The sequence below is a fragment of the Mustela putorius genome, unplaced genomic scaffold (genome assembly GCF_011764305.1).
Source record: "Mustela putorius furo isolate JIRA1106 unplaced genomic scaffold, ASM1176430v1.1 tig00000198_pilon_pilon_pilon, whole genome shotgun sequence".
Classification (NCBI taxonomy): Eukaryota; Metazoa; Chordata; class Mammalia; order Carnivora; family Mustelidae; genus Mustela; species Mustela putorius.
Window position 1 is genome coordinate 4,337,348 of NW_025421311.1, and position 16,048 is coordinate 4,353,395.

At 40.1% G+C, this 16,048-nt stretch overlaps 1 protein-coding gene across 2 annotated transcripts in view; it reads right to left on the bottom strand.

Moving 5' to 3' along the window:
• The window catches only part of GUCY1A2 (guanylate cyclase 1 soluble subunit alpha 2), a 327,843-nt gene that overhangs the window by 128,893 nt on the left and 182,902 nt on the right, over nucleotides 1-16,048 (bottom strand). For both annotated transcript variants that reach the window (XM_045077525.1, XM_045077524.1), the window contains exon 5: nucleotides 14,461-14,946. In XM_045077525.1, coding sequence (XP_044933460.1) covers nucleotides 14,461-14,946 — 486 coding nt within the window. The remainder of the gene's footprint in view (nucleotides 1-14,460; nucleotides 14,947-16,048) is intronic.

Sequence of the window (16,048 nt, forward strand, 5' to 3'; positions counted from 1 at the left end):
TGTCAATGCAAGTTCATCCTTGGTAAAAATGTACCATTCTGATGAGTGATACTGATAATGGGTAAGGCTACAGGGGCAGGGAGTATATGGGAAATTTCTATACCTTCCTCTCAATTGTACAGTAAACTTAAAACTGCTCTATAAAAATTAAGTCTTCTCTTACAAAGTGAAGAGTGCAGCCCAATAAGCAAATCAAATGGAAATATGTCATTACAAACTTGTTTCTTAAAGGAAGACAATCTGGTCTCCATAAATCCTAACAGCCTCAGTTATCAGTGGAATTATTATCTTTTATCCTGCTAGATTTAGTTTCGAAAACAAGCCTTCCATAACTTCTCTTCCAGGAGTCAAATGTGTCACATGCTTCCAAGTCCATTTATATGCTGTATCTTTTCTGATCCTTCAAATCCTTCAGTAGAATGTTATCTTTGCTTTTTGTAGAAACTCAGTAAAACTTGGCTTCAGCATATCTTACACCACAGTCATCTGTGTGTGTACATTATGATCACCCTGCCTAGATTACTAGGTCATTTACTTTTGAAGGAAGGATAATATCCTGGTTATCATTCTAAGTCCTGCAGGGGCTAACAGAGTGCTAGCACAGTAGATGCTTAAAGAATTATGGCTGCATCAAACAATGGATCTTGGAACACTCCATCAGAAACTAATGACGCATTTTATGGTAACTAACATAACACAATAAAAAAAAATAAACATCTCTACCAAGAGCTAGTCAATATCAATAATGTATAAATTACCTTTCAAAATCAAAGTCATTGTTAACAATCAACTCAGATTGAGGTTACATAATGCCAAATCAAGAACATATTCAGGTGATAAGGCGATTTGCATGAATAATGGAAGTATTTCCATTAAGCAGACAAAATTAACCACGATCTTCAGGTTTCCAAAATTGACTCAAGCCTCACATACACACCTGTCATCCCAGGAAATGCTACCACCATTTCTTACTTGAATGATGGTATAAATACCCCTGTGTTCTGCTATTGCCAACTCCCCACCTGAGATCTATACCCCACATGACTTTCAAGGTGATTTTTATGAAGCAAATCTATTTGTGTCACTCCTCTATTCAAAATCCTTCAATAACTTCATTTGTTCTGATGATTAAGACCAAAATTCCTAAAACACCTATAGGTTCTAGCTTCTATCTACTTCTCTATCTTTACCTTGTGCTACTCTTGCATTACTGAAGTTTGACCATGGTGATCTTCCTGTAGTTGTTCCAATTTCATCATGTTCCTTTCTGACTTAGCTTTTACACATTCTCACCCTACTGGATGGAATCCTCTACTCCCACCATTTTTCCTACCCAGTTATCTCCTTCTCATACTTCAGATCTCTATTTAAATGTCTTCTCCTTGAGGATGCCTTCTTGAACTCCTAGACTAAAATAGGTGTCTCTACCATAGGTTATGTGATAACACCGCATAATTTTTTCTCAGTCATTCTTATGGTAATTTATAATTACATATTTTTTTGAGTAGTGATTAATCAGTCTTCCTCATTACACTGTGAACTTCATGGAGAAAGTGGTCATGTCCATTTTGCACTAAGACGTGTGATGCCTGACACGTGGTATGTGTTCAAGAAGCATTTCTTTAAGGTATAAATGGGTGAAAGTAGTTGGTCAAGCTGTGGACCTCCTTAAGATCATGAACTCTTCAGATCTCCCCAAACACCCTTCAGGAATGGAAAAAGCCTGAGCAATGCTCAATCCCCTATCTATTATCTTTGTGACCTCAAACAAGTTCTAATTTTATACCTTTCTAGTGATAACCATAATTTTAATTAATCATTAACTGTCTATGTAATTATTTGTTTAATGTTTAATCTCAGTGCTCAATCATAAGCACCTAAGAATTTGGACCATGCCTGTCTTACATACCACTATGCTCCGAGGCTTATTAGCTTAGTATGTAGAACACAGTAGGTGATCAATAATTATTTGTTGAAGATAAAACAAATCAATAAGCATATATAAAGAATTTAGCATGGTACCTGACACACAGTAGGCATTCAACAAATATCAATGTAGACTGAATATTTGTGTTGCCCCAAATTCCTATCGTGAAACCTAATTCCCAGTGTAATGATACTGGGATATAGGACTTTGGGGAAGTGATCCGAGACCTTTGCGAGGCTCTACCCTCATGCATGAAGATTAGAATCCTTATAAGAGAAACCACAGAAGGTGAGCATCCTTGTTCCTTCTATTATGTGGGGACAGGCAAGAAGAGAGTCACCGATAAACCAGGGAGAGGGCTCTCACTAGATGCTGAATTTGGTGACACTTGATCTTGGAAATCTCAGCCTCCAGAACTGGGAGGAATAAAATTCTGTTGTTTACAAGCAACCTGGTCTTTGGTATTTTTGTCAGAGCAATCCAGATGGACTTACTCTTCCCTCCCTTCCCAGCAAACTTCCTAGGACACTCTCTAGCCCTGACCTTCTTTCATTTGAGTGGGGATGGAGTCAGCTGCTTGCACTGTTCATTAGTTCACAAGGTATTAACTAGAGACAGTGTTATATTTCAAATCATGGATAGAAAAAAGTCCTAACAACAATAATCTGCTGAGCACAATTTATGTGTTGATTGTGACAAAAATGTTAGATCCTTACTACTGTTCCCACTTTGCAGAAGCAGAAGGTAGGCACAAGTACGTGATGTGACTTAATTAAATGATAAAGACAGAATTAAAATGAGCTTTTCAGGCTTGATATCCGGTACCCTTCCCCTTCACTTAAATGTCACTGCACAACCATAAGCAAATTCAACAGTCTCATCTGGCCTCCCTAGGAGAGTCAAAGAAACTTCATGCTTTGGAGGGCTGACATACGCCCTACGATGAGGCAGTGATAGGAGTAATGAAGGTTAAGTGGAAAAAGGGAGAAGGAAAAGTTTTCCCTCCATGACAGAAGAAATCTATACAATACCAAAATTCAAGTATCCAAGGAAAATAGGAAATCAAAAAATACTGCTTTGGAGTATTTTAAGAACAGCATTATTTTAACAGGCAGCTTTCATACATTCCAACATTTGGAACAAAGCTGGATAAGCAGTACAATAAGCATTTTGCTTCAGCTGATTTCTTATAGTTTTCTAGATTATCAAAAGTCCTGTGAACAACGTCAAGGCTTGAAAAATGCATCAAAATATGCAAATGCTTATAATTAAATACTTGAATTTAAGATAACAAATTTAAATTCTCATTTTTCCACCTTAAGAAACCTTTACAAACAGAAACCCAAACCATTTCTGATTTGCCATATATGAATAACCTATTCGTAGACAATCAGCAGGGTTGATTTTCACATTGGGAACATTTTCCTGGCCAACTACGTACCACTCTAACATGGAATATTTAGAATCTCAGAATCCCATGGAATGAAGTAACCTTTTGAGACTTCCTTCTGCCTGGCCCATCAAAGACTATAGTTTGTGTATGAATCACTCCAGTGACCACAGCATACAGCTCTGGCCAATCTATTTCATTTTGGGAAACACTGACTCTCATAATTTTATACCTTTTATACCTTTCTAGTGTGCTTAAAGTATTTTTTTTTTAACGTCAGCATAAAGATTCTCTTTAGCCTCCCAGAGCCAAATAGACCGAGTCTTTATGAAGTCCAATGCATAATAAAAAATGGTACAGATTTGTTGAATGCCTTGAAAAAGGAAACCTAGTTATATTCTTAACTCTAGGCTAAAATTCAAATGGCAATTTAAAATTTCAAGCTCATCCTTCAGCTATTATCTCAAGAGCCTCATGTTCATGACAAAGGGTTTTGGCTGTTAGTTCTTTTTGCTCTCTCAGCAATCCTGGGACATACCCAACGTTCTCACTGTAAAGGTATGAAATTTGTTTTGTGACTGTCAGTTCTGGGATGCAGGACACCAATTCATGAAGTACACATACATAAAAGCTGAAACAATCTTTGATCCTACTTCTGCATCTAATTAGGAATGAAACTATCTGATACCTGAATGATTTCAACCACTGTTTTCTACAATATAAACTTTTAGCTGAATCAGAACTAAATTCAAATAACACTGCCACTCACTGAAACTCATCTTCAAAAGGGGCATACGCACCCCAGTGCTACAGTGTTCTGGAAAATATGTAAGACATCACGATTAGGGCATTTAGCACTGTGTTTGGAACACAGTTTATATTTAGTATGTGGGAATTCCATTTTTTTAGTTCCATTTTGCTTTCGGGAATTTTCGTTTTTTAAATCACTGTGTTTTCAGTGATAGAAATGGGAGAATCACGTGCCACATCTCTACTGCATAACAGACAGTAACTGAGTGTTGGTCAGGAAGGTAACAGAAACAATCTAATTCAAAAAGATTTACGACTGCACTGAGGCTACCCAATCAGGTAAGTAAGTGACAGACAGCTGTCCTATCTAGAAGATTAATTTTTTAGCAAACTCCTCTAATACCTAGGTATTACAGACTTCGATGGGAGTATAACTGACATAGTCACATTCTAAAGCTTGCCAGAAAAGCTTGCTAAATGGCCTCAGGTAACAGGAATGATTATGTAATGACAATAATTTTTTACAAAGAAAAAATTGAAATTTTCTAAAATGTAATTTTTAAAATAAACATACTGGAGTAACTCACTGACTGGGGGTAAGCTTTAACTGCAAAAATGGATACCAAGTAAAAGCTAGGTTCTCACAATGCTCTCAAGGTGTCAGTATCAAGGGCAAACATGGTGGTGAGCTCAGAGCTTAACTATTTTAGAGTTTATTGATACACAACAGACAGACACTCTGTAATAACAGAAGCTCCATAAAAGGCTAGTGAAAAATCTTTTCACTTGTTCCACAGGGTAGCATTTACCCTTATAGAAATAGGAAATTCTAGCAACATGCGCTTAGTATACTAAGAAAACTTGCTAGAGACTTGTATCGTACATTTTCAGGCTGTTTTTAGAGTTGATAGATGTTTCCTTGGTGTCCTATTCCACTCAGGCTACTCTAAAAAAGGATTAGGTGGCTCAAAAAAACAGGATTTTTAAAAAATTAACACACAATGTATTATTTGTTTCAGGCATACAAGTCTGGGATTCGTCAGGCTTCCACAATTCATAGCGCTCGCCATAGCACATACCCTCCCCAATGTCCATCACCCAGCCACCCTATCCTTCCCTCCCTCCTCCCCTCCAGCAACTCTCCGTTTGTTGCCTGAGATTAAGAGTCTCTTATGGTTTGTCTCCCTCTCTGGTTTCGTCTTGTTTCATTTTTCTTTCTCCTCCCTATAATCCTCTGTCTTGTTTCTCAGACTCCTCATATCAGTGAGATCATGTGATTGACGTTCTCTAACTGACTTATGTTGCTCAGCATAATATCCTTTAGTTCCATCCACATCGTTGCAAATGGCAAGATTTCATTTCTTTTGATGGCTGCATAGTATTCCATTGTGTATATATACCATGTCTTTTTTACCTATTTATCTGTTGTTGGACATCTAGGTTCTTTCCATAGTTTGGCTGTTGTGAACACTGCTGGTATAAACATTTGGGTGCACATGACCCTCCGGATCACTACATTTGTATCTTTGGGGTAAATACCAAGTAGTGCAATTGCTGGGTCGTACGGTAGTTCTATTTCTGACTTTTTGAGGAGCCTCCATGCTGTTTTCCATAGTGGCTGTACCAGCTTGCACTCCCACCAACAGTGGAGGAGGTTCCCCTTTCTCTGCATCCTCGCCAACACCTGTTGTTTCCTGACTCGTTAATTTTAGCCATTCTGACTGGTGTAAGGTGGTAGCTCATTGTGGTTTTGATTTTTATTTCCCTGATGCTGAGTGATGTGGAGCACTTTTTCATGTGTCTGTTGGCCATCTGGATGTCTTCTTTGCAGAAATGTCTGTTCATGTCTTCTGCCCATTTCTTGATTGGATTATTTGTTCTTTGGGTGTTGAGTTTCTTAAGTTCATTGTAGATTTTGGACACTAGCCCTTTCTCTGATATGTCATTTGCAAATATCTTCTCCCATTCTGTCAGCTGTCTTTTGGTTTTGTTGACTGTTTCCTTTGCTGTGCAAAAGTTTTTGATCTGGGACGCCTGGGTGGCTCAGTTAGTTGGGCAGCTGCCTTCGGCTCAGGTCATGATCCCAGCGTCCTGGGATCGAGTCCCACATCGGGCTCCTTGCTCGGCAGGGAACCTGCTTCTCCCTCTGCCTCTGCCTGCCATTCTGTCTGCCTGTGCTCTCTCCCTCTCTCTCTCTGATAAATAAATAAAATCTTTAAAAAAAAAAAAAAGTTTTTGATCTTGATGAAGTCCCAATAGTCCATTTTGCCCTTGCTTCCCTTGCCTTTGGTGATGTTTCTAGGAAGAAGTTGTTGCAGCTGAGGTTGAATAGGTGCTGCCTGTGTTGTCTTCAAGGATTTTGATGGATTCTTGTCCCACATTGACGTCTTTCACCCATGTGGAGTATATTTTTGTGTGCGGTGTAAGGAAATGGTGCAGAAAAAGAGGACTTTCTCACAGCATTGGCAGACTGGAAAACCCAAGATCAAGGCACTGCCTAATTCAGTCCCCAGGTGAGGGCGCACCTCTGGGCTTGCAGATGGCTGTCTTCCCCATCCCTCACTTGGCAGAAAGACTGCGAACTCTAGTTTCCTCTTCTTCTTATAAGGACCCTGATACCATCAGAGGGTTCCTTCCTCAGAACCCTATCTAAACCTAATTACCCTTCCAAAGGCCCCACTTTCAAATACCATCACATTGCAGATTAGTGTCTCAATAAATGAGCTTTGGGAGGACATTCAGTCCATAATACCTGATAGTATAAAAATCAAAAACATCAATCTCTTAGCAGCTGCCACCATTCTTTAGAAGATTAAAAATCAATAGGGATAAAAAGAGCACCCCCACTTTCTTTGATAAAGTCAGCAAGACACTTCATCAATTTTGATTTCTGCTTGGTAATCCAAGTTCTTGTAGCCTTCTCTCTGTTTCAGAATTTGCTACAACACTAAAAGAAAATGTTTCATCATAGAAGGAACATCACTCAGGATGTCAGGTTAAAACATTAAAAAAAAATTTTAGGTTCAGTTTCATAGTGTTGGTCGTAGACATTGTACAAGTCAGTATCACTGAAAGAAATCACCGTCTTCATCAATTCCATTTTATAACATGGGTTATTCTTATAAAAATGAAGGCAGAGCACAGACCCATCCTCAGGAATGAGGATCCACAGGACCCAGTGATGATGCTACAAGCAATGCACTTCGGGGAGCTTCTCTCTTAGCCCAGCTTTGACCTCTCTCCATACCCTCCCTCATATCTTTCTCCTGATGTACAACGTAATTTTAATAACCTGAAAGAATGAACCCAAGCAAATGAGCATTTCATCTATTTCTAATAAGCACTGGCTACATAGTACTTATATACAAACACATGTACATACAGGCATGTGCAGAGAAAACACACACCTACTCACCACCTATGCCCAGAAACACCTATTTGAGAAAGGAGAGTTAGCGTGGATGTTTACTACAATGGACCAGACACTGAAATAAGCACTTTACAGGCTTTTCATTTAAAAGCTTATAAAACATAACTGTGAAGTAGACGAAATTAGTCTCTTTATGGATGGCGAAACTCGAGCAGAGATGGTAAGTAAGGGGTTAAATATAGCCAGACAGAACTCCCAGGAGTGCAGGGGCAGGGGCAGGTGCAAGGGCTCCAGCAGTTTTAGCTGAATGCAGAAACGGGAGGAGCATCGACCCTTATCCCTGTTTCTCCCTGATCTCCAGCCTAAGTATCTGCCCAAGGCAAAAATTCAAATGAGGCAAAACCCTGGGCAGGTAATTTTTAGGCCATTAATGTATTTTGAAAGTAACAATACAATCCCCCTAGTAGGAAAGATATCACAACAGCATGCTTATCTGTGACTTTCACCTTACCTTATAAAGCATATAAATTAGTTCTTCTCTACTCATTAAAATTGGGCTAAAAATATATACTAATTTCCATAACGTGTTATAGGCTTCCATAGGAGTCATACCCTGTTACCAAGCGAGTCAAAAATGTTTATTAAGTGAATGAATGTGGAAAATTGTGTGTGTGTGTGTGTGTGTGTATGTGTGTGTATTCACTTCTGAAATTTCTGTTTTCTAGACTTAGGAGATGACACAAAGACTTCATTTCTAGCAAAAATTAGTAGCACTGATGTTGACGGAAACCACTGAGAATAACTGGTACACATCTTTGGTAACTTTTAATTTCAGAAGTATGTGCACTGATCAATAAGCAGAAAATACATAAATCTGGGGGGAAATGAACCAGCCACTCACTCGTTACCAAATGGGACTGGCATTCTGTGCTGGGAAATGGGAGTAAGATGATATACACATATTCCTAAAATTCCAAGAATAACCTAAATAGTTAAGTATTTTAAAAGGCTATTTTATCATAAAACAAACCAAGGGGGAAGGGAGGCATTTCAGGTTTATTGTTTTTTTTTTTTTTTTTTTTTTTTTTGGTCTTGCCTGCAGAATCCAGTTCACACTGGAGTGATATCCTTGGGATTCTGCTTCATTTTCTCAAAGGTAGCTGAAGGTCCAGTGAGCAAAGGCTTAGTAGCTCCATATTGTCAAAGACAAGACAAATAAAAATTCTCGAGGCATCGAGCTCTGTAGCCTGGTAAGTTTACATGCGAAACGCCTGCTCTCAGCTCTGATGACAAAGGTTAACGATGGATAGCTCCTTCTCCAGTTTACAGACCACCATCTTACCAGCATTTTCACCAAGACGCCTGAATTCAAAGGGGTTCCTGACTTTCTGTTTCCCTGGGGTATTAACATGCCGACTCAAAACTGAGCTCTGTCCATCTGATAGAGAAACCTTTCTCTTGTGGACATTAATCACCATTTACTTCTGCACTCTGTATTTGTTTTTTAGGATGTATAGGTTTTTCCACAAAACTGTTAAGGAGCTACAGTTAAATGGATTCTACAGTTCATAGACCAAAGCAGAACCATCTGCTTATATAAATTATGTGAAATGCATATGATCTTAATGGCTTTCTAGATTTTTTATTGTATCGTATTTATAGTTATGTGGAGGTTATGAAGTCAACAGGGTTTCCACTGGCTTTCAGAGATTTTCAGAACTCAAGCTATCTGCCAATTTCTAAATTATATTAATGTCAAGAGTGTCCCTGAATATGTTCTGTTCTATTCATTTTCAAGAATAGATACAATTAACCTACCAACTCCAGCTTCTCTGTAGGTCTAATTCCTGTTTCAGCATTTAAAAGCTCAGTGCACATCTCTATACCCATTGACTCTGGGTCCAGGGCGGGGGGTGGTCCTAGACATCCTCCGGCATTAAGGCTGTCCTGGAGAAGGAAGACTCTGGTTCTGATGCCTGTCTTCACACCTGCTGCCTGGACACAATGCCTGCTTTCCAGTTCCTGGAACACAGTCTCCTTATGCTTGGTGCTGAGGTCTTGCTCCCCTAACAGTGAGTCTGCATTTCTGTTCCTTCCTACTTCGCCGTACTCAGCTTTCCACGTGAACTTAGAATACTTGCATTCCTTTGCCCGTATCAACTTTGTGCTGTTTTTCAGATGATCCATATCAGGTTCCTTGATCTGACAGATCTTCTCCTGGCACTTCCAGCTGCTCCGTCTTGTTTTTCTATGCCTTCTCCCCAACCCAAGTGTGACAGTGATACTGAATGTTTAGCTTCAATGACATCGGCAAACCCAGCTTGGAGTTTGCAATGGAAATTTTTCTTTCTACCCCCACCACAAAAGAAGAAAGGATTTTATTACTAATATTTTTTATGGGTTTCCCTGGATGAAATGATTTTTAAGAATCAGATTTTATTCCTTTCATTATTTTAAAATTACATAGCCTATGGCCTGTACCTGAGATCACTGATCCATTCTTTGATGTTATTTCTCCTTTTAAGGAATTAAGAGAGAAGATGCAACTGGTTTCTAACAAAAAAGGAAGGACAGCAGACGGGAGAGTCCCCAGCTGTTTATTTTTATTTTTTATTTTTTTTTGAAAGAAAGAGAGTGAGCGGTAAGAGAGGGGTAGAGGGAGAGGGACAGAGAATCTTAAGCAGACTCCACACCCAGGGCAGAGCCCAATGTGGGGCTTGATCTCACCACCCTGAGATCACAACCCGAGCTGAAATCAAGAGTCAGATCCTTAACCAACTCAGCCACCCAGGCACCCTGAGAGTTCCTCGCTTTTTTTTTAAGATTTTATCTATCTATTTATTTATTTATTTATTTGAGAGAGAGAGAGAGACATAGAGTGTGGGAGAGAGAAGACTGAGTGGCAGTGGGGGGTGGGAGGGCAGAGGGAGAAGAAGCAGCAGACCCCCTGCTGAGCAGGGAGCCCGATGCAGGGCTGGATCCCAGGACCCTGGGAACATGACCTGAGCCGAAGGCAGAAGCTTAACCGACGGAGCCACCCAGATGCCCTGAGAGTTCCCTATTTTTAAACACAGCTTCTCAAAACTCTGAACTATTTGCTACCAAAAGGGAAGTGGACAGATTTGGGCAACATGATCATAGGACTTTTCTTCAACCGCTGACAGCCTAACTATTGTTACTGATCAAATAACATAATTTTAAAACCAGTTCCACTTTTTATTATTTTATCTTTGTCTACATCATAGCTCAGACTCATGAAAATATTATAGGCTTTGGAATCAGACAAACCGTAGCTCAAATTCTGCTTTATGAGTCACGTTGTCTGGATAATTTGACCTTTCCCAATGGACATAATGCAACAACCCTGCAGGTTAATCATGGGAGACGAAGTGAGATGATATTTATCCTTCTGTCATCGGGCACTGTTGGGGTGCACTGTTACACACATACAAAAACGCACAGACCAGTCACACAGGCACCCTCCCATAGGTCCAGACGCGCCTGCAGGGAGCTAACAAGGCCAGCTCCCGTGGGCATTCGCTACTACACGCCCCCTACTGGTCTACACTCACTGCCTCCCGAAGCTCACTGAAATACAACAAAACTCTGAGATGGCGACATTTAGTATTTTGAATTACAGGTGACAGACATGGAGAAAAGTCTTTACAGGTATAAAGAAGAGATATCTAAGGGGTGCATCTGGGATCGCACTGGGTTGCTACAGCCTTGGCTCAGTGGAGTGAGTGAAGCATGCAGGGCTCACTAACCCTTCTTGCGTCTCCCTTATTTCAAACTAATGGGCTTTCCAGAGGCAAAAATGTAAAATAAGGCAAAGCCTCCATTAGGTTGCTTCAGTATCCAATGCCAGCCCCATCCCCATCACTATCATTATCTATACGCCAATAATAAGAAAAGTTAGATTTACCAGTTCTTTGTTCATCCCTTTGACCCTATAAAACCCGAGGAGGAAAACAGTAGTATAGTGCACGTTGATGTTGACATTTTCCTTAATATTTGCTTTTCTAATTATAAGAGGATCAAAATTATAACCGATGCTTCGCTCAATTTACCTAGCATTGACTTAGTACTCATACACCTGTCACACCTCGGCAGCCGAGCACTGTAAAGGCTTTCATGTTCTCAATGCCTCAGACAGGCACAGTACGATCTATAGCTTCCTTCCACACATGCTTCTGTACAGAAGGCGCATTTCTCGTTATGGCCTAATTTAGCTAAATTCTACCCCGGAATTACGGTCTTTCTCTGCATCATCTTCCCTAATGACAAGTAAACAGGAAATAATAGGATGATCAAGAAAAGGAGAAGCATCAGTTTGGAAAAGTGGAGTCTCACTGGGCAGGAGCAGACTTTCAATGCTTCCCCTGTGGGGCACCTCTGTCTAGGTTTCTCTTGGCATTCAGGTCCGCCTGGTTGCCTTTCACATTTCTAACATAAAAATGGGCTCCAGCATATTTTTCTCTGCGGTGTGATTATTCCACAAATATTCTAAATGCACTTGAAGTCTGGCAAAAGTCTATTTTATGAAACCAGCAGGTATATGGGCCTTTAAAAATTCTACTGTGGGATTTCTCTTTTCAATGGCCATTAAAAATCTAGCAGATAGCTCATCGTATAAAACAGCCCTGCGTAAACTTTCAAAAAATAAGCTACTCTGTTTATGATGATTAGAATAATCTCAAATGAGGCATGTCAGAGGATATCTAATTTATATTCCTCCTAATGCATTTCCTGTAACGTACATTGTTTTATCCTATGCCAGGGTAACAGACTCTATTTTGTCCTTCCCCCTCTCGGGCCATGCCATCATCACTCCTGCTTCAGCACATAATAGGTTCCTTTGTCTGGACCCTAAACTCAACCTCCATAAACCTGAGTAAACATGAAAGTTGCCTCAGAAGCCTATTCAAGATACAGACACATCCGAGCATCAAAGGGATATTAAAAACACCTGGCTTGAAACTGTATAACTTTATACATTTATTGCTGAAATTTCATAATCAGGTTCTGCTTAAAAACCTGAATTTGTGAACCAGGAGTGCTTTGTTTATCCATGAAGGATGGAAAGCCAGTTTTGAGTATCGGGATAATTGTAAATCCATTTTATAAGTTCATTATGTAGAACTGTATGGAACTGTCCATGGTATAAAAAACACAGAAAAATGTGAGGATCGTGCAGTATATTGCCATGCATTTTCTTTTTCCGTGAGGTGTCCTAGCTTTTCTCAAGGGAAAGGAAACTCGATGTATGAAATCCGTATTTTTAAACCTTGAAGCTGTTGTGGTATCCTCAGAAGACATCGTGTTTCTTCTTTTCTTAAAACCTAATGCTTATATTTAATTAGGGGTTCCCTAGTTTTTCCAAAGAAGATCTGTTTGTCATTCTCATTTCGTTGTAAGAGTTTAGGGCCAAAGTCACATGACCACTTTAGGCCAAGAAAGCTAACACAGCAAATCAGGGGTTCACAGAGGAAGGGTGCTGGTCGTTGCCCAGATCAGCGCAGGACAGCAGCAGCCTGGAGACCGGACGGCGCCGGCAGATTCAGGCCAGTTGCTCTACTTCCGGGAAATGACGAAGTCTAGCAGTGACAAACTCCTGATAGTGTCTCTCTGGTTTAGGAGCCAACCTTCGGCTACCTCCCCCAGAAATTATAGAACAAAAAGTTATAAGGAAGTTGAAGATAATTTATAAGAATTTATTTTGTACTAGGCAAATCCGTCCTCCACACAGCACAGTGAATGTTCATCCCTCTGAAGGGACGCACTAAAATATTTAGCCCTGGCTGCACCTTATACATAATGGAACTAGAGAGCATGTTTCTCTAAAGGAGAGACACCTTAATGAAAACATCCTTCAGGATAATAAGATTAAACTACAGTGTTCCTTTCCAAGTCTTCTTATGTATAGATCATACTATAAAAAGGAGCAGCCTACAGTTCACTACTGTTTACCCTAAAAGCACTTTCTATCCTTTATATGCAAAAATACATATATATGTATATACCCTAACATTGTGTAATCCATGTGAAATTACGTAAAGTTACAGAGTTATTCATTAGGTAGAGATGAGGCTGAATTACTCAAGAGATTGCTCTGTTTAGAGTAAGAAATTCCTTAGGAGTTCACCAAATCAGACTCAAAAAATGGTGATGGATACCCATTTTCAAATCTAGTAAACTCCTTAGCTTGGAAAATTAAACTGCTTCCACTACAAACCACTGGTCATTTGGTAACAGCTAGAATATTTACAAGTGTTCCTTCAGAATTAGAGGGACCCTCTTTACCTGACAACAGTGCAAAACACTGATTAATCATGATTTAACTGATAATGCAATGCATATTTTAATATAACTTACTTCTTATTAACTGTCAAATGAAAATTCTTAGTTTATATTGGAAACCTATTCTCTAAGAAAGACTAATTATGTTGTGAAAAGTTGCCTAGAACTCAGCAATTTAATTCAGTAATAATAATGAACTTGAAGCACAAGCTCTACAGCCTTTTGCCTTACCGAGCAATATTATGATTCAGTTACCCATGGTATGTCAATGCGATCAGCTAACCCATAATGGAAATTTACTCATGAAACAGAAATACCTGTATTCTGGGTAAGAATTCTAAACTACAGAGATTTCCATCATTTATTACCAAGTTTAATTTAAGAAAGGAAAAAAAAAAGTGCATCCTTGCAATTTAAGATAATTTATGATTAAAAAATATTTGTGGATGTTGTTGGAGTGGGGGGGTGGGAGGAGTGAGGGGGGTGGGAGGAGTGAGGGGGGTGGGAGGAGTGAGGGGGGTGGGAGGGTTGGGGTGGGGGATGGACACCGGGGAGGACATGCTGTGGTGAGCGCTGTGTATTGTAAGACTGACGAATCGCAGGCCTGTACCCCCGAAACAAATAATACATTATGTATCAATAGTAATAACAGACACACACACACACACACACACAATGAGTAACTAAACCCCTTTACCTTATAATATCCTTATATATCCTTACCTTATAAATATCCAAAAATCCACACTGGTGGTCGAACCTGGTGTACAGCTCATTCAGCATGCTGATCACCTGCATGGGGGTACACTGGGCACAGATGGCCGTGAAGCCAACAATGTCCGAGAAGAGCATGGTGACATCGTCAAACTTCCTGGCCTGCACCTGCTGTCCTTGCCACAAGAGCTGGGCGACGTCACCGGGGAAAATAGAATATAGAAGATCGACTGTTTTCTTTTTTTCTTCTTCCAGGGCCTGGTGGGTTCTTTCCAAAGTTGCCTTTAATTTATCCATCCTCTTCTTCAAGCCGTCCTGGGCCTTTGCCTGCTCGCCAACCAGAATGACGTCTCGGGTGGCATCATGGATCGGGATGTCGGAGAGGTGCAGCCCCCGGCCCATGAGCTCGTCCAGCTTGTCCACACACGGGGAGCCCAAGAACAAGATGGAGTTGGACTCTGGGACGTGGATCATCTGGCCTTTGACTTCCATCACCTGCAGAATGAACACGAAATCGTAATCTGTGCTCTTCACACAGTAGGGTCACAACAAAGCTGGCTTACTATCTGATGAGGAGGAGAAACGAGAAATGGACCATGAGCTATGCTGCATTTCTACGTTTGTAGGAGCAAATTTCAATGTGGTTTACCGCCTGTGTGAAATCCACAGTTCTGAATGGACATCTTTGTTACCGTGCCCCACTTTGCCACATTTTAAGGACAACGATGAAACAGAGTATGATCGACAAGAAATGAACCTGGGAAAGATTTTTATTCAAAATGAAATTACACTCAGGCACATCACGAAATGGGCTCATGAGTCAGTTTAACACCTTTCAACTTGCTTAATAATAAAATCAGGACAAATCCATCTGTCACAAAAACTATATTCAATTGTCATTAAAATAACACCCAGGAAAAAAGTCCAGGAGATTAAAATAAATCAAAATAATTATTTGGCTTTACGTAAGTCATTTTTCAAACAGTCTGTAGACCTCTGAATATGTAATACTTCTTGAACAGATAAGGGGACAATTCACTTGCTCTTAAAAATAAAAATTAAAACTAGAAGTGATGAAGTCAGTATGATTAGGAAGTAACTATCAGTCAGCTGGCATGTTCACTATAGGCTGAAAATAAACCCCCCAAATCAGAAGAGCACTGAAGGAATTCAGTTAAGAAGATAAGGAGGGGCGCCTGGGGGGCTCGGTTGTTTAGCGTCTGCCTTCGGGTCAGGTGATGATCCCAGGGTCTTAGAATCGAGCCTGTATCAGGCTCCCTGCTCTGTGGGAAGTCTGCTTTTTCCTCTCCCTCTCCCCTGCCTTGTGTTTCCTTTCTCACTGTGTCTCTGTCAAATAAATAAATAAAATCTTAAAAAAAAAAGAAGAAGAAGAAGAAGAAGAAGAAGAAGAAGAAGATAAAGAATCTGAAGAAGTAATACTTTACATTGGTCCCTCCTTTCCATGCTCTTTGACTGGAGAACTTGGGGGACTGATGTTTTGTGCTTTCCATTAGGAAAGAGATTGATTCTTTCTCAGCTCAGTGCCCTCCCAGGCCCTCCGAGGTAAGGAGCAGCCGCAGGAAAGGAAATTCACTTA